This window comes from Mustela erminea, chromosome 12 (genome assembly GCF_009829155.1).
Source record: "Mustela erminea isolate mMusErm1 chromosome 12, mMusErm1.Pri, whole genome shotgun sequence".
Lineage (NCBI taxonomy): Eukaryota > Metazoa > Chordata > Mammalia > Carnivora > Mustelidae > Mustela > Mustela erminea.
In genome coordinates, this window is record NC_045625.1 from 35,627,442 (window position 1) to 35,646,634 (window position 19,193).

The 19,193-nt window shown below is 48.4% G+C and overlaps 4 protein-coding genes across 15 annotated transcripts in view; 3 read left to right on the forward strand and 1 right to left on the reverse strand.

Annotated features, from left to right (window-relative positions):
* The window catches only part of TMEM8B (transmembrane protein 8B), a 42,209-nt gene extending 27,518 nt beyond the window's left edge, over positions 1-14,691 (reverse strand). Inside the window, exon 1 of the mRNA XM_032307366.1 lies at positions 14,468-14,691. Coding sequence (XP_032163257.1) covers positions 14,468-14,639 — 172 coding nt within the window. The 5' untranslated portion in view covers positions 14,640-14,691. The remainder of the gene's footprint in view (positions 1-14,467) is intronic.
* On the forward strand, positions 198-10,379 carry FAM221B (family with sequence similarity 221 member B). 7 transcript variants are annotated; one of them, XM_032307383.1, is made up of 8 exons: positions 199-491; positions 2,492-2,622; positions 2,677-3,407; positions 3,556-3,699; positions 9,132-9,242; positions 9,417-9,614; positions 9,801-9,920; positions 10,061-10,266. In XM_032307383.1, exons 2-8 carry the CDS (start codon positions 2,492-2,494, stop codon positions 10,240-10,242), a joined length of 1,617 nt encoding a protein of 538 aa, XP_032163274.1. In that variant the 5' UTR covers positions 199-491; the 3' UTR covers positions 10,243-10,266. The 7 variants fall into 7 exon arrangements, with proteins under 7 accessions (XP_032163271.1, XP_032163274.1, XP_032163275.1 ...); XM_032307384.1 differs by having other exon boundaries at positions 2,492-2,618; positions 2,673-3,407; XM_032307382.1 differs by having other exon boundaries at positions 200-491; positions 2,492-2,611; positions 2,666-3,407.
* HINT2 (histidine triad nucleotide binding protein 2) lies at positions 13,997-16,173 on the forward strand. Of its 3 annotated transcripts, none has more exons than XM_032307418.1 (5): positions 13,997-14,100; positions 15,353-15,493; positions 15,591-15,695; positions 15,808-15,880; positions 15,995-16,173. In XM_032307418.1, the coding sequence occupies exons 1-5, from the start codon at positions 14,023-14,025 to the stop codon at positions 16,084-16,086; spliced, it is 489 nt and encodes a 162-aa protein (XP_032163309.1). In that variant the 5' UTR covers positions 13,997-14,022; the 3' UTR covers positions 16,087-16,173. The 3 variants fall into 3 exon arrangements, with proteins under 3 accessions (XP_032163309.1, XP_032163310.1, XP_032163308.1); XM_032307417.1 differs by having other exon boundaries at positions 14,005-14,202; XM_032307419.1 differs by lacking the exon at positions 15,591-15,695 and having other exon boundaries at positions 13,997-14,202.
* A 91-nt stretch (positions 16,174-16,264) lies between these two features.
* SPAG8 (sperm associated antigen 8) lies at positions 16,265-19,182 on the forward strand. 4 transcript variants are annotated; one of them, XR_004277409.1, is made up of 7 exons: positions 16,265-17,024; positions 17,118-17,829; positions 17,948-18,122; positions 18,301-18,346; positions 18,432-18,546; positions 18,647-18,725; positions 18,830-18,871. XR_004277409.1 is itself a non-coding variant. In XM_032307390.1 (7 exons), the coding sequence occupies exons 1-7, from the start codon at positions 16,987-16,989 to the stop codon at positions 19,016-19,018; spliced, it is 1,338 nt and encodes a 445-aa protein (XP_032163281.1). In that variant the 5' UTR covers positions 16,265-16,986; the 3' UTR covers positions 19,019-19,180. The 4 variants fall into 4 exon arrangements, 3 of the variants coding, with proteins under 3 accessions (XP_032163281.1, XP_032163282.1, XP_032163283.1); XM_032307390.1 differs by having other exon boundaries at positions 18,663-18,725; positions 18,830-19,180; XM_032307391.1 differs by having other exon boundaries at positions 18,026-18,122; positions 18,663-18,725; positions 18,830-19,180.
* The last annotated feature ends 11 nt before the right edge of the window (positions 19,183-19,193 follow it).

The following is a 19,193-nucleotide window of genomic DNA, read 5'->3' on the forward strand; positions in this document are numbered from 1 at the left end:
AGACACCTACAGACGTCCCCACAGATGTCCGCAGACTATCCAAACACTCTCAGAGATCCCGCAAACCCCTTTAAAAGAAGTGAGCCCTCTAGGCTCGTCCCCTCCGGGTCCAATGCAGCCTCCTCTGGAGACCCGTGCTGTTGTCACGGAGACTCCTGGGCGTTCCGGTTGCCCTGGTGACGGATCCCTCCACTCCCGGCCCGGGTTCCAGAGGTTTCAGTCAAGCTCCTCCCTCATCGGCCCCTGAACCCCTCATCCCTCCCCGTCCCACCCTCCCCCAGATCTGGCCAGAGTTCCTTTGCAAATTTCTGCAGGTGTCCAACTTCCCTCCCCAAGTGGTAGACTTAAAGGCAAGGCTTCTCATTACATAGCAACTGCAAGGCGGGTCTCATCCAAGAGCTATCCACCCCTCGCTAACATTTCCCCTTCCCAGCTTAAGACGAGATTGTGACCTAAGGAAGGACTTGTAACAGCCAAGCCAAAGCCCAGAGGTAGGTGGTTTCTCCAAAGCCGCCTCTTCCAAACTCTCATACCACTCCCCTCCTAACACCTTCTGCCCCTTCCCAACTCAGTCCAACCCCCTCCCATTCTGTATTTTTCATCCTTACTCTCCCCCCTCCGCCACGTTTACTCCCCACAATTCCCTCTTCCCCTTCTTTTTCTCCTTCTTCTCCTCCCATCCTCTGGTTCTCCACCCTCAAGTATCTTTTTCCTCTTGCTGAATGCCTGGTCAGATTCCTATCACCCTACCTCTCTCCCTACTTAATGTCCCAAACTTCCCCTTTGGAAAGACTCTAATGAATATTAAGTGGTGTGTTTAGTATCTCTGGAGCATGGCGGGAAAGTAGCAAGGCTAAGGCTGGAATCCTTAGGCTCTATTACAAATAATGACAGGCCTTGAATGTCAGGGCCAAGAAATTTAAACTTAATCCTTAGGCTGAGACAATTGAGTGTTTTGTTTTGTTTTTCTTTAAAGATTTTATTTATTGGGGCGCCTGGGTGGCTGAGTGGGTTAAAGCCTCTGCCTTCGGCTCAGGTCATGAGCCCCGCATCGGGGCTCTCTGCTCAGCGGGGAGCCTACTTCCTCCTCTCGCTCTCTGCCTGCTCTCTACCTACTTGTGATCTCTGTCTGTCAAATAAATAAATAACTTTGTTTATTTGACAGACAGAGATCACAAGTAGGCAGAGAGGCAAGCGGAGGTGGGGGAGGAGGCAGGCTCCCCGCTGAGCAGAGAGCCCAACCTGGGGCTCAATCCCAGGACCCTGAGACCATAACCTGAGCCAAAGGCAGAGGCTTAACCCACTGAGCCACCCAGGCACCCCCAATTGAGTGTTTTTAAGCAAAGGAATGCCATTGTTAGGTTTATGTTTTTAGAAAGATCTCATTTGGGTCAATAATGAGGACTGACTTCTTTTGGACATCCTTCCAAGACAAATTTGTCACACCCCACTCCAGAGCGTCCTGAGCTTACCCCAGCACAACACCAACTCATCTGTATTGTCATTTTGGTTAGCCAGATCTCCTTCCCAGGTTCTTTCAACTGAGTCCAGTGCTTAGCAACAGTGCCCAGGTGAAAGTGTAAGATTGAGTTGTTTATAAAAGCAGAAGTTACATAAATCAGTGAAAGAATGGCTGAGTGGATTAATACGCTGGAGGAGGCAGAGGGGTGAAGTTATTACATAATCAAGGTAGAAAATTCTGAGAACTTGAACAAAATTAGAGGGAAAAGAAAGGAGAGAGTGGATTTGGGGATTATTTAGAAGATAGGAAATATAGTCCTTAGTACCTATTTGTAGATGAGGTTTGAGGGGAAAGGGTAAGACCAAAATAATTCCCATAGTTCAGCTTTCATGCCCTGTCAGACATCCATTTAGCCATGTCCCACAAGCTGTTGGCTATGAGTGTTAAGTACAGGGATTAAAAGAGGTCTGAGCTGGAAGTATGGATTTAGGAAATCATCCACATACCAGCTAGAAGTAGCTGAAGCCTTGACCATGAATGACATCATCAAGGGAGGGTGTATGTGGTCTCTAGACAAAACCAGACTGCACTCAGGGCCCTGCCTAATGCATCGTGGCATTGTCTTGTACTCAGGAGCAAACCCCCACTTTGGCTTGGTATCCCAGTCTCTAGAACTCTACTGCCTGACCTCCATGGTCCTAAGGTCCCGGACCTGCTCTTGGATTAGTCAAGTTGCTATGTTCAGTCTCCCTCCTGGGTCACGGTCCTCTACTACCATCTACTGATGGGATTCTGACTGTTTCAGACTTTTTCTCTCTTTAAATTCCAGCTCCCTCACAATCTGTGGCCACATGTCACATGGGGTCTAGGCACACAGAAGAACCTCCTGGCACCAAAGTTCATCTTGCTCCCCCCTTATATCTCAGGTGCACGGAAATCCTTATCCTAATTCCATAACCCCCACTGTACTCTGACTTGCAGACCCTCCAGTCCCAACCTAATGAAGGCTGTACCCTATTCTACCACTAGATGGAAGCAGACAAGGTCACAGAAGAGCCTCATAGCACCATGGATACAGAGGAGCACCCCTCTTCAAAGGACGGCTCTGCCGAAGAATCACAGGAGCCCCTTATCCCTGAAACACCCTTTGAGCCTTCCATCTCTGAGACCCCCTTAGAGCCCCTTGCTGCTGAAACGCTTTTGGAGCCTTCCATCTCTGAGACTCCCTTAGAGCCCCACACCTCTGAATCTTATATGGTGCCACCTGCTTCCCAGGCCCTTTTAGAGACCCATGCCTCTGAAACCTCTTTGAAACCTTCCATCTCTCAGACCCCTTTAGAGGCCCACACCTCTGAATCTCATATGATTCCATCCACTTCCCAGGCCCCTGTAGAGACCCATACCTCCAAAACCTCTTTGAAAACTTCCATCCCTGAGACCCCTTTAGAAGTCCACACTTCTGAATCGCCTATGGTTCCATCCACTTCCCAGGCCCCTTTAGAGACCTATACCTCTGAAACCCTTTTGGAGCCCTCTATCTCTGAGACCCCTGTAGGAAACTCTGAGAACCCTTTGGAAACCCCTATGCCTGAGACCCTGTTGGAGACTCTCATCTTTAAGGACCCAGAGAAACGTGTTTTTTCTCATACCTCATCACAAGACCATGTTCCTGTATCTTCCCCTGATACTCTGGAGGAAGACCTCTTTAAGTATTCTCCCAATGAGGTCTTGTGGAGAAGGAAGTCCAGCCAGATCTCTGAGTATGAGAGCCTTCAAAAGCACTCCCTTTCAAGCCCTTCAGCCCCGGTCCACCTGGACACATCTGCAAAGGAAGAGGAAGAGGAAGGAGAGGACAAGAAGCCGGAGGAGGCCACTGACAGCAGTGCACACACAGCTCACCCAGGACAACAGCCGGGCAAGAAGAAGGCGAAGAAAGGATTTAGCCGTAATTGTGCCTGCACTTTACCCCATTCTCATCACCGTCTTATACCTGCCCCAGGAGGAGGGGATTGGGTTACTCTTTAACCTGGCCTCTTCTCTTAGTTTTAGGGCCTCCACACTTCTCCTTGGTTACTCAGCTTCTCCCTTCCCAGATTACACAGCCCACCCAGTGGTCCCTGCCAAGCAAACAGAGCTGGTGGAAGTGGCTAAGGCAAGGCCCAGAGAGAAGTTCGGTGCTCAGATGAACTATCTTTTCCAATGGGAGAAGAATGCAGCCCTGAGTGCCATCCAGACAGGTGAGCCCAGAAAGCCCTTCAGAAGCCTGTGACAGGCCATGGCCATCCTCCAATCCAACTGGACCAGGGAACCTGCCCTGATCAATGGATTGCTGTCCCTTGTGGAAATGGCAATGCTAACTGACTTTAATCTAGGAGGGGAGAAGCCAGGTGGGCCAATGTGGATAGCATGGTACAGAAAAAAGTGGGGATATTCATATAAAGCCCAGTGAGGGACAGGAAGATAAACTAAAGTTGTTAAAAGGAAAAAAAAAAAAAAAAAGAATGGCCATATACCAGACCCACATCTAGGGCTCTGAAAGCCTGGACCAAACAGACCTTAAGGCAGAGATGGCCCAGGACCCTAGACAGTCCAGGAGACTTGTGGCTCTGACATGGCAAAAGGCCTTGGTCCTCTTGGTGGAACTGCACTAAAAGGCTGTCACCCAGCATGCCAGACCCATTATCACCAAGGTACCCAAAACCTGTGAGTCTCTTCACCAAGGAGGAGAGTGGTATCTTCAAGCCCTATTGATTCCAAGTCTCAGCCCAGAATCAGTACTCTTGCCAGCCCCATAAGTGGCATGCTGTGCTTATGTATGCCTGCATATAAAAGGTGTGCAGATGGAAACCCATGCCCTCCTGTGCGAGCATGTATACCTGTGTTGCTGAACTTCATGTCTATAGCAAATACCTTCAGAATGAAGGCCATCCTGACCTGCTCTGCAGATTCTGGGGTTTCTAGACAATTCAACAGACAGGAGTTCATTTATTTTTGTCTTTCATACTTCCTTTCCCCTTATGATAGTAAGAGAGTTATGTTGAAACTAGATGGGCCTAAGATATAAAGACAACCAGGCAATCCTATGTCTTCTCACTCCTCCATGCAATTTACTCTCCTCATTCTCATGCTGGGACCCTTCCCCCTCTACCCCTGGCCAAGAAAGTCACAAAGATCTCATTTGTCTTAATTCAGGCATTGAAATGGCTTTGTTTGCTTATTTTAACATCTTCTGTCACCCTTATTCTTCCTGGAAATGCAAGGTCATTCTCAGAACCTCCTGCCTGCTCCTCATTTTTCAAGTCTGCTGTACTTCTCCACATGGAACTTCTTCATTTTCCTGTTTAAACAGGAAGCTTTATGTAGTAATTTAAGTGTCATTCAATCCTGAAAAAGGTATTTAGGGTTCCCTCCTAATATTGGGGATCTTGAGTCCCTAGAGAATCAGTATGTGTGCTATGTAGAGAAGGATCAAATGTAAGCTTTTCTTTTATTTAGTCAGCATTTACTGAGCACCAGCTGTGTGCCAGGCCTTGAGCCAGGTGTGGAAGCAGTAGCTGGTGGGATGTCAAAAACAAAATCCTTCAAAAAACGTGTACTCTAGGGTCGCCTGGGTGGCTCAGTTGGTTAAGCATCTGCCTTCAGCTCAAGTCATGGTTCTAGAGTCCTGGGATTGAGTCCCGCATTGGGCTCCCAACTCCATGGGGAGTCTGCTTCTCCTTCTGACTTTCTCTGCTCTCATGCTTTCTCTTACTCTCTCTCTCTCTCTCAAATAAATAAATCTTTAAAACAAAATGTGTACTCTAATGAGAGACACCAATAAGTAAAAGGATAGTTATAATTCATTCTAATAATTTCTATGAGTGAGGTCAGTCCACAGTGCCTCATAAGCAGAAAAAAAAGGGGCACCCAATCTTGGGTGCTCAGGGAATAAGTCTTGGAAGGGATGACTTCTCAGCTGAAATCTGTAAGATGAGTAAGAAGAGGTGGACAGGTCAAAAGTGGGATATGAGGGCAAGGTGCCAGTAGGAAAGTGCAAGAAATGTTGAACAGAGCTCAGAGCTCAGCTCTGGAAGGGCAAAAGTGTACAGGCATTTCTGTGCAAAGCTCAAGAGTTGGGATTATAACCTAAGGGCAACTGAGAGTTACTAAAAGGTTTTAAGTGGGACAATAACATGAGCAAATTTGTGGTTTTGAAATACTGCTCTAGCAGTAGTGTAGACTTCAGAAAGATAAGACTGCACATAGGAAGACTACATTGGGCAGTGGTAATAATAACCCAGGTCAGAAGTAGATGCATGGAGGTGGAGATAAATAGAACGTTCAAGAAATGTTAAGAAGGTAAAACTGACCTTTGGATCTTTGGATGTATAGGATAAGAGAGAAGGACATGCCTGGAATGACCCCTAGGTTTTTGGCTTAGATACTGATTGGATGATGATGCCATTAGTGAAACAGAGACGATGCATGATACGTATGTGTTTGGATGAACAGAGGACAAAGCTTGAGAGCCAGGTTTGAAAGGAATAACTGGCTGTATCACACTTGAAGAGCTGGCGGAACATGCTATTGAAAAAGTCTGAAGATACCTGACTATATGTCTGGACTGGAGACATCCTTCACGTAAAGATAGCTGTATGTTGTATGGAGATGTTCTAAGCAAAAAGAGATGTTATCACGCAAATATGATTATATGAGCATGGAATCAATTGTCCCCGTCTGGTATTTTCAGAGTAAACATCTCTGCCGTAGACACCTTTGCCACAAATAATGCACCACAAAATTAATTGACCATAAGGCAATTTGCCATAAAAGATAAAAAAAATAACTAGTTGGTAGTTTGGTTTGGCAGTTTGTTAGTTTCATCAACTGGTTGACAGTTTGGTTTCACTTCTCCATTGACACAGTTCTCTTATTTTTATATTACATAAATCTTGGGCTTCATAATTGTCTACACAGTGACACAGAGTTTTAAACCCACACAACTTCCCATACAACTTTGGAATGTCTATCAATGGACATGTGACAATCTGTCGAGAACAAAGAGCAGTGTAGAAAGCTTTCAGAACACAATACAAAGCTCAGTTACAAATATGTATCCTAGTACTTGGAAACTGATACCTCTTAATGAACGGGAGAATTTTAGCAAAAAAAGAAAAAGTGATGAATCAGTGAGCAAAGAAAACAAAAACAAACTGATGAATCAACTCGCCAAAAAAAACCCCAAAAACAAAAACAAAAAACAACCAAAAAACAAAAACGTATAATACTATGAATGTAAGACTTTGAAGACAAGTGGTTAGGTAAGCTCCACAAAATAAAATCAGTTATTTGCATGGTATTGCCATGAATCTGTCCTATACATTTTAAATTCATTTTAAATTCATTTTTTTTTGCATTTTGCAATAAAGCCATTTTTAATTTTGATATTCAGTTTCCATGTTTCATTATGCCCTTTTTAATGAATATCTTTTTTTTTGTAATTTTATCTTTTGTGGCAAAATTGTCTATGGCCAATTGATCATGCAGTGAAAATGTTTGCAGTGAAAATGCTTGGGGCAAAGATTTTTTTTTTTTAAAGATTTTATTTGTTTGACAAAGAGAGATCACAAGCAGGCAGAGAGAGAGAGAAGGAAGCAGGCTCCCAGCTGAGCAGAGAGCCCAATGCAGGGCTCGATCCCAGGACCCTGGGATCATGACCTGAGCCGAAGGCAGCGGCTTAACCCACTGAGCCACCCAGGCACCCCAGGGCAAAGATTCTTAAGGTGAAACTACATAGAATCACCTTGTACAGAGTCAAAATGGCATCCCAGATAATGGCTCCTCCCCCTGCCAGTCCTTGTCCACTTATAACAGGAAGAGTGTTTGGAATCAGAGCAGAGAGAGGAGGGTTCCACTCTGGACTACATGGCCTGATGTCAATTGTCCCACTTTAAGAGCATGGACACCTATAAATGGAGTCTGAGGTATAGTCGCCAGTCTCTGTTTAAACTCTAGTCTTCATCTGAGAGAACACTGACTCCTATATGGTACTTGGACTTGACTTTCCCAGGCCCCCAGGCAGGACCTCAATCTATGGGAACTGACTCTCCTTCACCTCCACACCTCATCTGCTCAGTCTCTGGATGGAATTCAGAATTCTCTAGTAGAATCCTGGCCCCCACTCACCTCCATTGTGACTCTGCCCATACGCTGCCCCTTCGACCAAGCCTTGCTGGTGTAATGGGGCGCTAGCACTGTGGGCTGTCAGTATCAAGACAGAAGTAGCAAAGCCAAAAGCCACATCTGGACAGGCTTTAGACCCTGAAAGACCATGGGTAAGGCAAGAAAACCTAGACTGACAATTAGGCACAGAATTGTGAATTGTGGCCCTGGCCAAAGTCAAAGACCAGAGGACACTAACTTCAGGGATATGCCTGTAATACAGGGTCTCTCTTCCCTTCTGAAGGAATTTCCTCCTTCATTTACTCAGTCAAGGAGTTTGTGCTCTCTGAGCACCTATTTCGGGCCAGGCCCTAAGCTAGGACAAGAGATGCAAATGAAAAGCCAGACCTCTCCTTAGAAGAACTTAGTTTAAGAGAAACATACGTGAAAAAATTTATTCCAATGTATTGTACTGTGATAGGAGTAGTGGGAAAAGTCAAAAAACATGGACCCCTAGACAGAAAGAGGAAGTCAGGGAAAACTTTTTAGCGGAGGTGACACTTCACCATAGCCTTTAAATGGGAATGGGTCCTATGGCTGAATGTCCCATTCCATGAGGACTCCTCCGGGATTCTTGCCTAGAAATTGGAGTACTCTCAGGTCTCCTGAAGGGTGAAAAAAATCTGAGTGGAATGTACTCTCTGGCTCTCCTCCCACATTTACATGGCTCCAACCTTGCCTTGTAGTACTGCCGACCTGTGAAGCCAGTTTCAGATCCCACTGTGGAAACCAGGCTCTCAAGGTTGTGGCATCTCACTGGTGCCTGCTCTCAGGGATACTTCTTCACCTCACAAGCTTCGATTTCTTGATCTTCACCACTCATGACTTCAGACCTACCTCTTTCTCCTGATTCTTAGAGAACCATAGACAGACCTTCTCAATTTCATAGACAGCATTAGTTCCGTAACACCAGGAACACAAAAAGGAAATATGAAGGTGTGAACCTTGAAAAGTGAGGAAAGCCCTCTCCTCCTGGTCCCAGAGCTGCCCAAACTCCTCCTCCTCTGCCTCTGGTGCCTTCAACAACCATGCTTCTGAGGTGCCAGTCCTCACCATCTCCTCTACACCTGGCCAGTCATCTTCCCTTCCCTCACCTTAGACACTTCAAGGAAACAAAACAAAGTTGGGCTTTAATGTGGGAAGGGGAAGAGATGGGAATCTTCACAGTCTCAGAGAACTTGGCGAGATTCATGTTCATCTTCAAACAAAATTTCATTTATAATCTTGAAGACAGTCTTCAGTCATTTCTGACAGGCTAACAGAGATGGAGTGGATCCTGGGGTGGGAAAGGAACTGAAACCCTTGTGGAACACTGAGAAAACCTGGTGGGAAAAAGTCTAAAGGGGTGGGGATGGGAACTTCATGGGTGGAGGTGAATATACCTAGGGGGAGAGGTGAGAACGCCTTGGGCAGGGGGTTTGCGCTGTTTTTCCTTCTCACTTTTCCTTATTAATCCCTCCACACTCAGGTCTCTACATTGGCTGGCGCTGCCCCCATTATCTATGGGACTGTTTCCGAATTGGAGATGAGTCCAAATGCTTTTGTGGACACTTGCTGAAAGAGCACCAGATCATCTCAGGTAGGGAGAACTGACCAGCCCCTGTCAGGGGAAGGGATAACTATACTATGGCCATATGACAGAAAAGTGTGTGTGTTGGTATGGGGGGTGGGGGGAGTTGGCATGGGAAGGCCTGGCCCTATTAGGTGTTCCCCGTTCCCCATTCCCATTAGACATTTCTCCCCATTCCCTTAGACATATCTGTGCCCTGCAATGTGGGCCAATGTCGCTGCCTCATGTTCTGCTTTATCCCATCACGCCCAGAGGAGGTGGGTGAGTTCTGGCTCAAAAGACGAGCTACCTTTGACCCCAAGGCCTGGAGGGCCCAATGTCGCTGCAAACACAGCCACGAAGAGCACACAGCTACTGGGTCCCATCCCTGCAGGGTGAAAGGTAATTTCTAGGGTGAGGGGAGTACAGGGGTGGGCATGGGTAGGATGCAAATAGTTTGGGAATAAGGATAGGGGAACTGGTAGAAGAAACCTGGGTTTGTGGTTGGTATGGAAGAGATGAGAATGTTGTCAGCCCAGGGGTAAACCCCAATTCCCTATACTTGTCTTGGCTTCCTCCTTGCCCCAGGCTGTTGCTGCAATTGCTTTGAGTCTAATTTCCTCTGTGCGGCCTGTGACCGTCGCTGGGAGGAACACGAGACTTTCTTTGAGACTGAGGAGACCCGGCGACGAGGAGGGAGGCCTCGTGGTGAGGGGGCAACCTAGAACAGTGGGGGTCTTAGTCAGAAGGCCGGGCAGGAAGGTGCTCCCACCCTCAACCATCCCGTCCAGGACTACCTCACCCTCTCACCCGCTGCACCCCATACTTGCACCGGTTTCTACCCCCAGGAGCAGACTATATGCCTTTTGCAGAGATGCCTACCTTCCAAGAAGCCATCGTCAGCAACTCTGACTCTGAGGCTCTACAGAAGCAGGGGCCCTCTGGCCATCCTGGCTCCCACTGCAGACCCCCGGGGCCTCCTGGCCCACACAGCTTCTGGCCTGACCCTATGTCTGACCCCCATACCTGACCCTTTCACCTCTGCTTTTCCCTCCTCCAGGCACAGACACTATCAACACCTGGCGCAGGCCTCTTTGAACCTGGCTCAAATCATCAATAAAAGGGAAGCCACTGGAATCTGGCCTGGTTCTGTATGGGGCAGATAGATCCTAGGATCTTAGAGTTGGCACCTAATGCAGGCAAGAGAGAGGACCACAAAGGAGACAGGCTGGATCAAGCCACCTGCTTCCACCAAAACCACATTTGAGCTGCTAGTTCTGGCATCAGAAGGACAGAGTGCCTTCAAGGAAGCCAAGGAGGGAGGGGTTTTTTGGAAGAATAGAGTGAACACTGGTGTTGGATGCAGTTGGAGATGCCAGTAATAAAAGACTGAAAAATGTCCACTGGATTTTACAATTAGATCTTTGGGCATTTCAGATATTGTAGTTTCAGTGATGCAGTGGGGGCAGAAACCAAACCCAGTAAGTCTGAAAGAGTTTCTTTAGGAAGCTTGGATGAAAAGAGCAGGAGAGAAGTCAGAGAATATCCAGAGACAGATGTGGAGTCAAGAAGCAATTTTTAGGAGGGAAAAAGGGGAGGAACCAGTAAAGGAAGATCTTGAAGGATACAGAAGAGAGAAAGAGATGCCTGGTGAGACATCCCAGAGATGGAGATCAGGGCAGAGGTGAAGGGATTTGCTCTGGACAGGAGAACCACCACCTCCTAAGACCAAGAGAAAAGAAGAAGGAAAATGATGGGCCTTCACAGGAAGCAGGATCTTGTGGAAGTTCCACCTGTGAAGTAGGAGACAAGGTCAGTTGCTGGTCATGAAGGCAAGGGGTAGGAATGGGGAGTAGGAGAGAGGAGATTTGGGTAGGCTGATGTGGGGAATCACAGAAAATCCTAATCAGTGGGTAGTTGAGGACTCAGGTACAGCCGGAAGCAGGAACCTAAAGAGGAAGAGAAACACAATAGTTAGATTGAGTTAGATTGATAGTTGATGATGGGAGGGTGTCAGAAAGGATGATCAGGAAAATAAAGCAAAAAGAAGGGTTGGGAATATGGGGAGAACTGACCACACAAACGGAGAGAAAGTAAAGCCAGGAAGCAACTGACAAACTGAAAAAAAAGAACAAAGGAACAGAAGTCTCTAAGGAGGTCCAGTAGCTGATGTAGTGGTGGGGATCAGTACAGGAGACATTCGTCAGAACCTACAGAGAGCTGCAGCTCTTATATGAGAGCATCTGCCAGGGATCACAAAGAATGGAGTAAAGAACTGTGGGCAAGAGGCCAAAATCAGTGACTGTGGCCAAAATCAGTGAATCATAGTTATTTTTACAAGGAGTAGGAGATTCTGGCTCTAATGGGCTCTGTGATCCTAGGCAAGCCCTCTCTGGGCCTCAGTTTCTGGCTCTGTAAAAGAATAATCGCGGGGCACCTGGGTGGCTCAGTGGGTTAAGCCTCTGCCTTCGGCTCAGGTCATGATCTCAGGGTCTTGGGATCGAGCCCCACATCAGGCTCTTTGCTCTGCCTGCCTCTCTGCCTACTTGTGATCTCACTCTCTCTCTCTCTCTCTCTGTAAATAAATAAATAAAATCTTTAAAAAAATAATAATAATAATCGCTGTGCTACCTGCTCTCCCTGAGAACCCAAAGAAATAACCAGTTTCAAAGCGCTTTGTTGTCGTCTACCATGCCTGGCCAGTTTCCTTCCCCTTCCTAGATCCCAGCTCCTCTCATCTCTTGAGCTTCTCCAAAGCAGCTCTATGGGCTGCTGTGGTCTCAAAGGCACCACAGAGAACTGCATGTAACCTTTAGGGCACAGAAAAGGCCAGTTTACATTTCCCCACATTTGGGGAAGCTAGCTATACTTCCAAAGGAAGAGAGGCAATCTGGACTGCTAGAACTCCTAGGGGAAAGTACAGGGTCAAATGTCTGCCCTTTGGAGGATAAAAGGACTTTCTAACAATAATACGGCTATAGCAAATGTGGTTACTATCTCTGAAAGTAAAGAGTTGTTCTTGGCTGGTGATATGCAATTAGTGCCATAATGACCATTCACTAAAACTAATTCAATAGTCAGCAGTAAAGGAATGGCTACTGTAAAACTCATTCAAATAAATAATATGCAGAGGGTGACTTTGTGGCTTTAGTCACTTGGGCATCTGCCTTGGGCTCAGGTGGTGATCTCCAGATCCTGGGACAGAGCCCTGAATGGGCTGAGGCATCCTGCTTCCTGCTCAGCAGGGAGTCTGCTTCTGTCTTCTCCCTCTGCCCCCATCCCACCGCTCATTCTCTCTCTCTCTCAAATAAATAAGTAAAATCTTAAAAACAAATAATAGGCAGACATTACAAAGTATATTTACATAGACTAATAATATGGAAAATTGATTGTCAGGGGCATTACATATTATGAAATATTACATATTATGTAATATTTTAAAACATTTTAAATATATTAAATGTTTTAAACATATATATTTTAACATTACATATTATGAAAGCAAATGAAACAGCAGTTGTTATTCATTCCACAATCATTGAGCACCTATCTATGTCAAGGACATGCGCTAAAAAAAAACACAAAAAAACCTAAAGATACAGTGGTGGCTTTTGTCCTAACTGTTGAAGTCATACTAAAACTTAACTGTGTGAGTATATCAGCACTCTGTGACCCCTGTTCCTTCTGTCAAAAATATATATTCCGGGGACACCTGGATAGCTCGGTTGGTTGGACGACTGCCTTCGGCTCAGGTCATGATCCTGGAGTCCCGGGATGGAGTCCCCCATCGGGCTCCCAGCTCCATGGGGAGTCTGCTTCTCTCTCTGACCTTCTCCTCGCTCATGCTCTCTCTCACTGTCTCTCTCTCAAATAAATAAAATCTTAAAAAAAAAAAAAAAATATATATATATATATACACACACACACCGGCAAAACAAAATATATTTCTGACGCATTTTCCCTTGTTCTTCAAACCTGACTAACTGAAAATGCCAGGCGCAAGGCTAACCATTTCTGATTAGGAAAGCACACTGGATACCTATGCCTTTGCTTATTAGTCGTGTGGTAAAGACAGGACCCTCCCGTCGCACCCCCCGTTTAAAAAGAAAGGGAAAAAAAGGGGGGGGGATGCCCTGAAAACAAACTGCAGAATCTTCAATCTTGGTGTTTGGACACAAGAACATAAACTAAGGAGAAACAGCCCTTAGGTAAGTAAATTTAAAAATCTCTGCAATGCTCAAGGGGCTGAAATGCCCTTGTAGGAAGGAAGCTGGGTATCTATCCCACCAGTTATAGGACTCCCTTCCCACTTAGCCTTCCGCCCCACTCGCCTGGCGCCGCCGCCCCGCCCCCCTCCGTGGCCTTGGCCTCCACGGGTTGCGGTGGTTCCCCGAGCCAGCCAGCGCCGAGCTTTCTCAGAACCTGCCCTCTCCCTGGCCAATGCCGGGAGAGGGTCTACGACCTTAGGGGACTTGGTGCCACACGAATGTGGCGCAGCAGAGCCAATTGGAGGAAAATCCCACCTGGTCTCCTAAACCTTCCAATGGAGTGAGATACTCTCTTGGCGAAACTACTTAGGGGGCCCAATGACGAAGGAACCTTCACTCTGACCAGAAGTCGAGGCCAATGGAGTAGAACACTCGCCCTCCAGCTGGCAGAAGAAGCCAATGGGATGAAAACATTCCGCCTCCGGGGTAGTGGCGGAGCCAGCGGAGTGAACGGCGCCACCCTCTGGACTAAAGGGCAGCAGGCGGCCCAGGAGAGCGACCAATGGGATGGTAGGGCTCGCTCGCAGCGGCCGGCGGAGCCAATGGCTGCCGCTCGCCGGCTCCCGGGCGGACCCACCTCGGGCTGGCGGCGGGGCCAGCGTACTGGGGCCCGGAGAAAGGTTCGGCGACTGAGGGGCAAGATGGCGGCCGCCCTGGCGCTGGCTGCTGGGCTGTGCGTGGCGCGCAGGGCGGTGGCTGTGGCGGGGCCGCGGGGGGCACAGGTGAGAAGCGACCGTGGGAGCGCAGAGGGCGTCCTGCGGGCACTGCCGTTCTCCAGGCCGGGGGTTTCCCCAGGTGCGCGCGGCCCTGCGGCCTCGCGGGAACAGAGCCCGGACGCGGGGCAAGGAACGGCGCCCCTCCCGTGGTGCAAGCTCCGGGGCTGTGCGGTGAGGAAGGGCTGGTGGGCGGCGGTGGCCGACGCCCGCACCGGCTGGGGCGCCGAGGTCGCGAAAGGTCAGTGGATTGGCTGCTGCCTTATAAGCCTACCTGAAACCCAGGTGACCGAACGCCTGCTCCGGGCAGCCTCCTCGGCGCCCCCTGCAGGAAGTGAGGTTTGTCTTCTCGGAGCCCGTCTCCTGCCCCTGTCAGGCCCCTCTGGCCGCCTGAGCACACGTATTAGCCTTTCACCTTCTCCACTTGTCAGAGGGGTCAGGTTCATCCCTCCTCTTTCTCCCACAATGTGACAACACTGACTTCAGCCTTCTCTGAGCCCCTGGGAAACTGGGGCCTCCCTACCCACAATCCCCTGGGGCTGAGTTCACATAATTCTTCCCTTCACTGATTTAAGGGACTGAAGTTAAAATTCACAGTCAGAAGTCAGATCTGACACCAAGACGTGTTTGTGTCAAACTTCAATAAAACGGGTAACACAACTGAAAGATCAGGCAACGGGTAATGGAAATAAGTGGAAACTTAGTAACAAGGTGTGAGTAAATGGAAAGGGCTCCAGTGGTCTCAAAGATGATACAAACCACTCCCTTTATTTTATATTTAAAGCCAAGAGGAGGGATTTATTTAAGGTAATTCAGTGGTAAAAGAAGAACTGGGACCTAAGTGTCCAGTTCTCATCCTGTGTCCTTTCCTCCGAATAGTAACTAAATTTACTAGACACGTTAGCAACAGGAATCAATTGCACTGCTGAATCCTGCATTGTAATATAGCCTTCATCTAACCAAGCTCAGCACTATAACCCTACTCTCTGCTGCTGATGTTCTGAAATTTAGGAACTTGTCTTTTGGATGGGAAACACTAATAGGTTCTTAGAAGGATGAAGTTAATGATTAACAGAACCCAGCCTCTGCCAGCCTTCACTCACTATATGGGAAAGGTATTGTCAGCTCCCTCCCTCGGTTATGTCTGACCCACCTTCAGGTCCGAGGAGCTGCAGGTGTGACTGATGGAAATGAAGTGGCCAAGGCCCAGCAGACAGCTCCTAAGGGAGCAGCCCCAACAGTCTTCTCCCGGATCCTGGATCGAAGCCTCCCAGCTGATATTCTATATGAGGACCAGCAGGTGGGGTGCCTTTAGGGTTCGTCCCCTTAGGAACTTGTGAGATACATCAGCCTGTTAAAAAGTAACATGGTGGCCTCTGGCCTGTCACTACTCCCAGTGTCTTGTATTCCGTGATGTGGCGCCTCAAGCTCCTGTGCACTTCCTTGTCATTCCTAAGAAGCCCATTCCTCGGATTAGCCAGGCTGAAGAAGAGGACCAGCAGGTGGGAAGAGCAGAGCCAACCTTTGGCTTTGGGGCAGGGGAGCCCTGGACAACAGCTAGAGGTTTTGCTCCCTGTAAATGAAGCCACCTGTCTCCCTCCCCTTTCCCTGTAGCTTCTAGGACACCTTCTCCTTGTGGCCAAGAAGACAGCAAAGGCTGAGGGCCTGGGAGATGGATACCGACTTGGTGAGTGATTTTTGGCCCTTGAGCCCCTCACCTATAAATTCTCAAACCTGTCCCTCAGTCTGATCTTTAGTCTTTGACCTTTCCCATGTTTCATAACCCCACGCTCTATTTCAGTGATCAATGATGGGAAGCTGGGTGCACAGTCTGTGTATCATCTGCACATTCACGTACTTGGGGGTCGACAGCTCCAGTGGCCTCCAGGTTGAACCTACCAACTGACCAAGAACCCCAGACCTGGATGCTTGGAGGGTGGGGGGAATGAATATGATGCTAATAAACTTGCTCTCGCTCGATTTTGGATCACTGTCTTAAATATATAAAGATACCACAAATAGGAAAGAATGCTGATAAAACATAATGATCTCTATCAACTGTGGACTGAGAGACATTAAGGAGGCCCATCCTGTAGTTAAAGAAGTATTTGCCTATAGGTCTGTGAGCCCTCATGACTAATGATCCACCTGGGTCAAGCTTCTAGAAAAGTAGCAGTAGGAATAAGCCTGTGTGAGTAGGAAGAGACTGAAACCCAGGGATGAGACTTGCTCAACCCTGGCCCTCATTCAGATGCCAAGCCAAGTTCTAGGGGGTCTGAGAGGAGGATGGCCTCAACATGAGGGCCTTTTACTGAAGAAGTAACCACACGAAAAAGGCTGCCACCCTTTGATCCCCATGTCTTATCATTTTGCTTTTGAGTTGTCTAATATATTTTCAGCCTTAAACATTTTAAAAAGACTACCTCCACTTTTGAGAATGAACTAAGGGGAAACTACTGTTGCCCCTACACAAGTCCACCAAGTATGCTTTAGTCTGATACCCCAGCCCTGTGCTTGTCCCCAACACAAAGAACCACCTTAGAAAGCCTCAAAAGAAGCACTCCTAAGTGTAAAAGGCAAGACCCTAGGCCAGCGGAACCTTAAAAGCTGGGCTGAGGCGGAAGGGAGTCTGAATGGAATGCAAACTTCCCAGACAGCGGCAGGTTGAAGACTTCCGCCCCGCAGAGAATTTGCCTTCACCCCCCACACAACACTTCCGCCCTGCTCTAGTTCTGCGCAGACTCCTGGAATTATTTGCCGTCTCTATGGCAACCCGGTAGCTGCTGCGGGAAGATGGAGACCACCGAGTCTACCAAGGGATCACGGTCTCGGTGAGAGCGGCAGCTTTGGCTGCAGGTGTAAGGGTACAAGAAAGGTCAACCGACTTACTGGGCTGCGCTTTTGACGTATTCGCTTCCTTTTAGATCTTTGGACGTGCAGCCTGGAGCTGGAGGGCTCAGGTCTTCTTCAGAACCGTTTCCTTTGGATGGCCGTCCTAGGTCGGTCCTGGCAGCTGCAACTACTGCAGCTACAGCTGCCTCCACCGCCAAAACCAATGCGTTATCTACGAAGACCCGAGTCCGCTACTCTGAGCCGAGCGTTCTCGTGGACCGCTCCTCTGACAGTCTTCCTGGGGAGCCCTGCACTGGAACCAGCTTTACCCACAAGATAGATCAGAGGAGACTTGGCGTTGAGCCTGTCTATGCTTCCCGTTTCACCCAGGATCCCTGTACTACAAATGACCGTAGCTCTAGTCCTGGCCCTGTTACTGGCTCCAGTTCTGGTCCTGGCCATGGCTCTGGCCCTGGCTGTGACTCTGGTCAAGGGACTGGTTCTGATTCTGGCCCTGGTCCTGCCACTGAATCTGGACCTAGTCCAGACCGTGGCCATGACCCTCAGCTCAGCCTCTGCAGTCTCCCAAGCTTCAGAAACCTTGGGTCAGAGCTGATCCCTAATTATTCCTGCTGGAATCACTACTGCTGCTGGGAACCTCAGAAACAACCCTGGAAAAGTTTGCAAGTCCCAGAACCTGGTGCACGAGGGCAATGGAAGACCCCCCAATTTGAAGAGAAGTGTAAGGTTCTCAAAGAAACATTGCCACGGGGACACTGCCTTCTCTACAACTGGGAGGAGGAGGTATTAAGGTTTCAGCCTTTTCCTGAAGACTGCCCCCAGTTTCCTGGGGGAGGCAGTAGTTTATGATGAGGGTGGGTACCGTAAAGGATATCTTGGTCACTCACCTTGGGGCCCACAGAGAGCCACCAATCACCTGGATCAAGTCCCAAGCATGCAGGATGGCTCTGAGAGTTTCTTCTTCCGACATGGACACCAGGGACTGCTGACCCAACAGCAACAGTCACCCATGTCCTTCAGCACCACCCAGAAAGACTCGTACCAGCCCCCACGAAACTACTATCAACCAATTCGAGGTGGGAAGCATGAGAGAATGGGCATGAGCCCATTAGAGAAAAGAGAGAGGAAAGAATTTCTAGTAGGACTATGGATTGTCTGATGGGTAGATTTTCCTTCCTTTTCTCACATTTGTTTCTTCTGGGCCTGCTTCTTAACCAGACACCCCCACTCTCTCCACTCCCTGCCCTCCCACAGGAAAGCGGGAAGCCATGCTGGAGATGCTCCTGCACCATCAGATCTGGTAAGAGGCTGGGAGAAGGGTAAAGGGGATGGGGGAAGACAAAAATCTGGAAAGAATGGCTCTGACATCCCCCAGGACTATATAGTAAAGAGGTGCAAGCAGAGCAGGAACCCACAGGGAAGCACTCTGAGGTCGAGTCTGTGACACACCATGACTACCGAAAGGAGCTGGTCCACGCCGGGCCTCCTGCCCCAACCAAGGTGAGAGCTTATCTCATCCCACTTGTACAGCTGGCTTCTAATGGGCTGTGGGAAAGTAGCAGAGGTTAAGAGAGGAATATTCAAACCAAGAGCTTTTCAGGTTTTCTCCCTTACAGCCTCATGACTACCGTCAGGAGCAGCCTGAAACCTTTTGGATACAGAGGGCACCACAGCTACCGGTGGGTGAGGGTGTTGGGAGTCAGGGAGAAGAAGGAGGGGAAGAGGCTGTTCTGTTCAGGCTTGGCGCAGAGCAGGATCTGTCCTCATTCTGGCTCTCCCCTAGGGTGTCAGTAACATCAAGACACTGGACACACCATTCCGGAAGAACTGCAGTTTCTCAACACCAGTGCCTTTGTCTCTGGGGCAGCCTTTGCCCTATGAACCTGAGAATTCTTCCCACCAACTGGGAGAAATATCCTCCCTTGCCTGTCAGGGAGCACACGGTGGGGAAATGGGTAGAACTACTATCTAAGAGTTGAGGCGGGAAGAGGGGTGTGGAATACAGAATCCATTTCTGTCTGTACTGGAGAGGTGGGAAGGAAGGTGATTCTGTCTGTACTTGGTAAAGGGGCTTTCCATAAAGAGTTCTCTCTCGCCCTGAGACTGCTATTTCAGTGAGTCCACGCGTTACCATGTTCACACCCCAT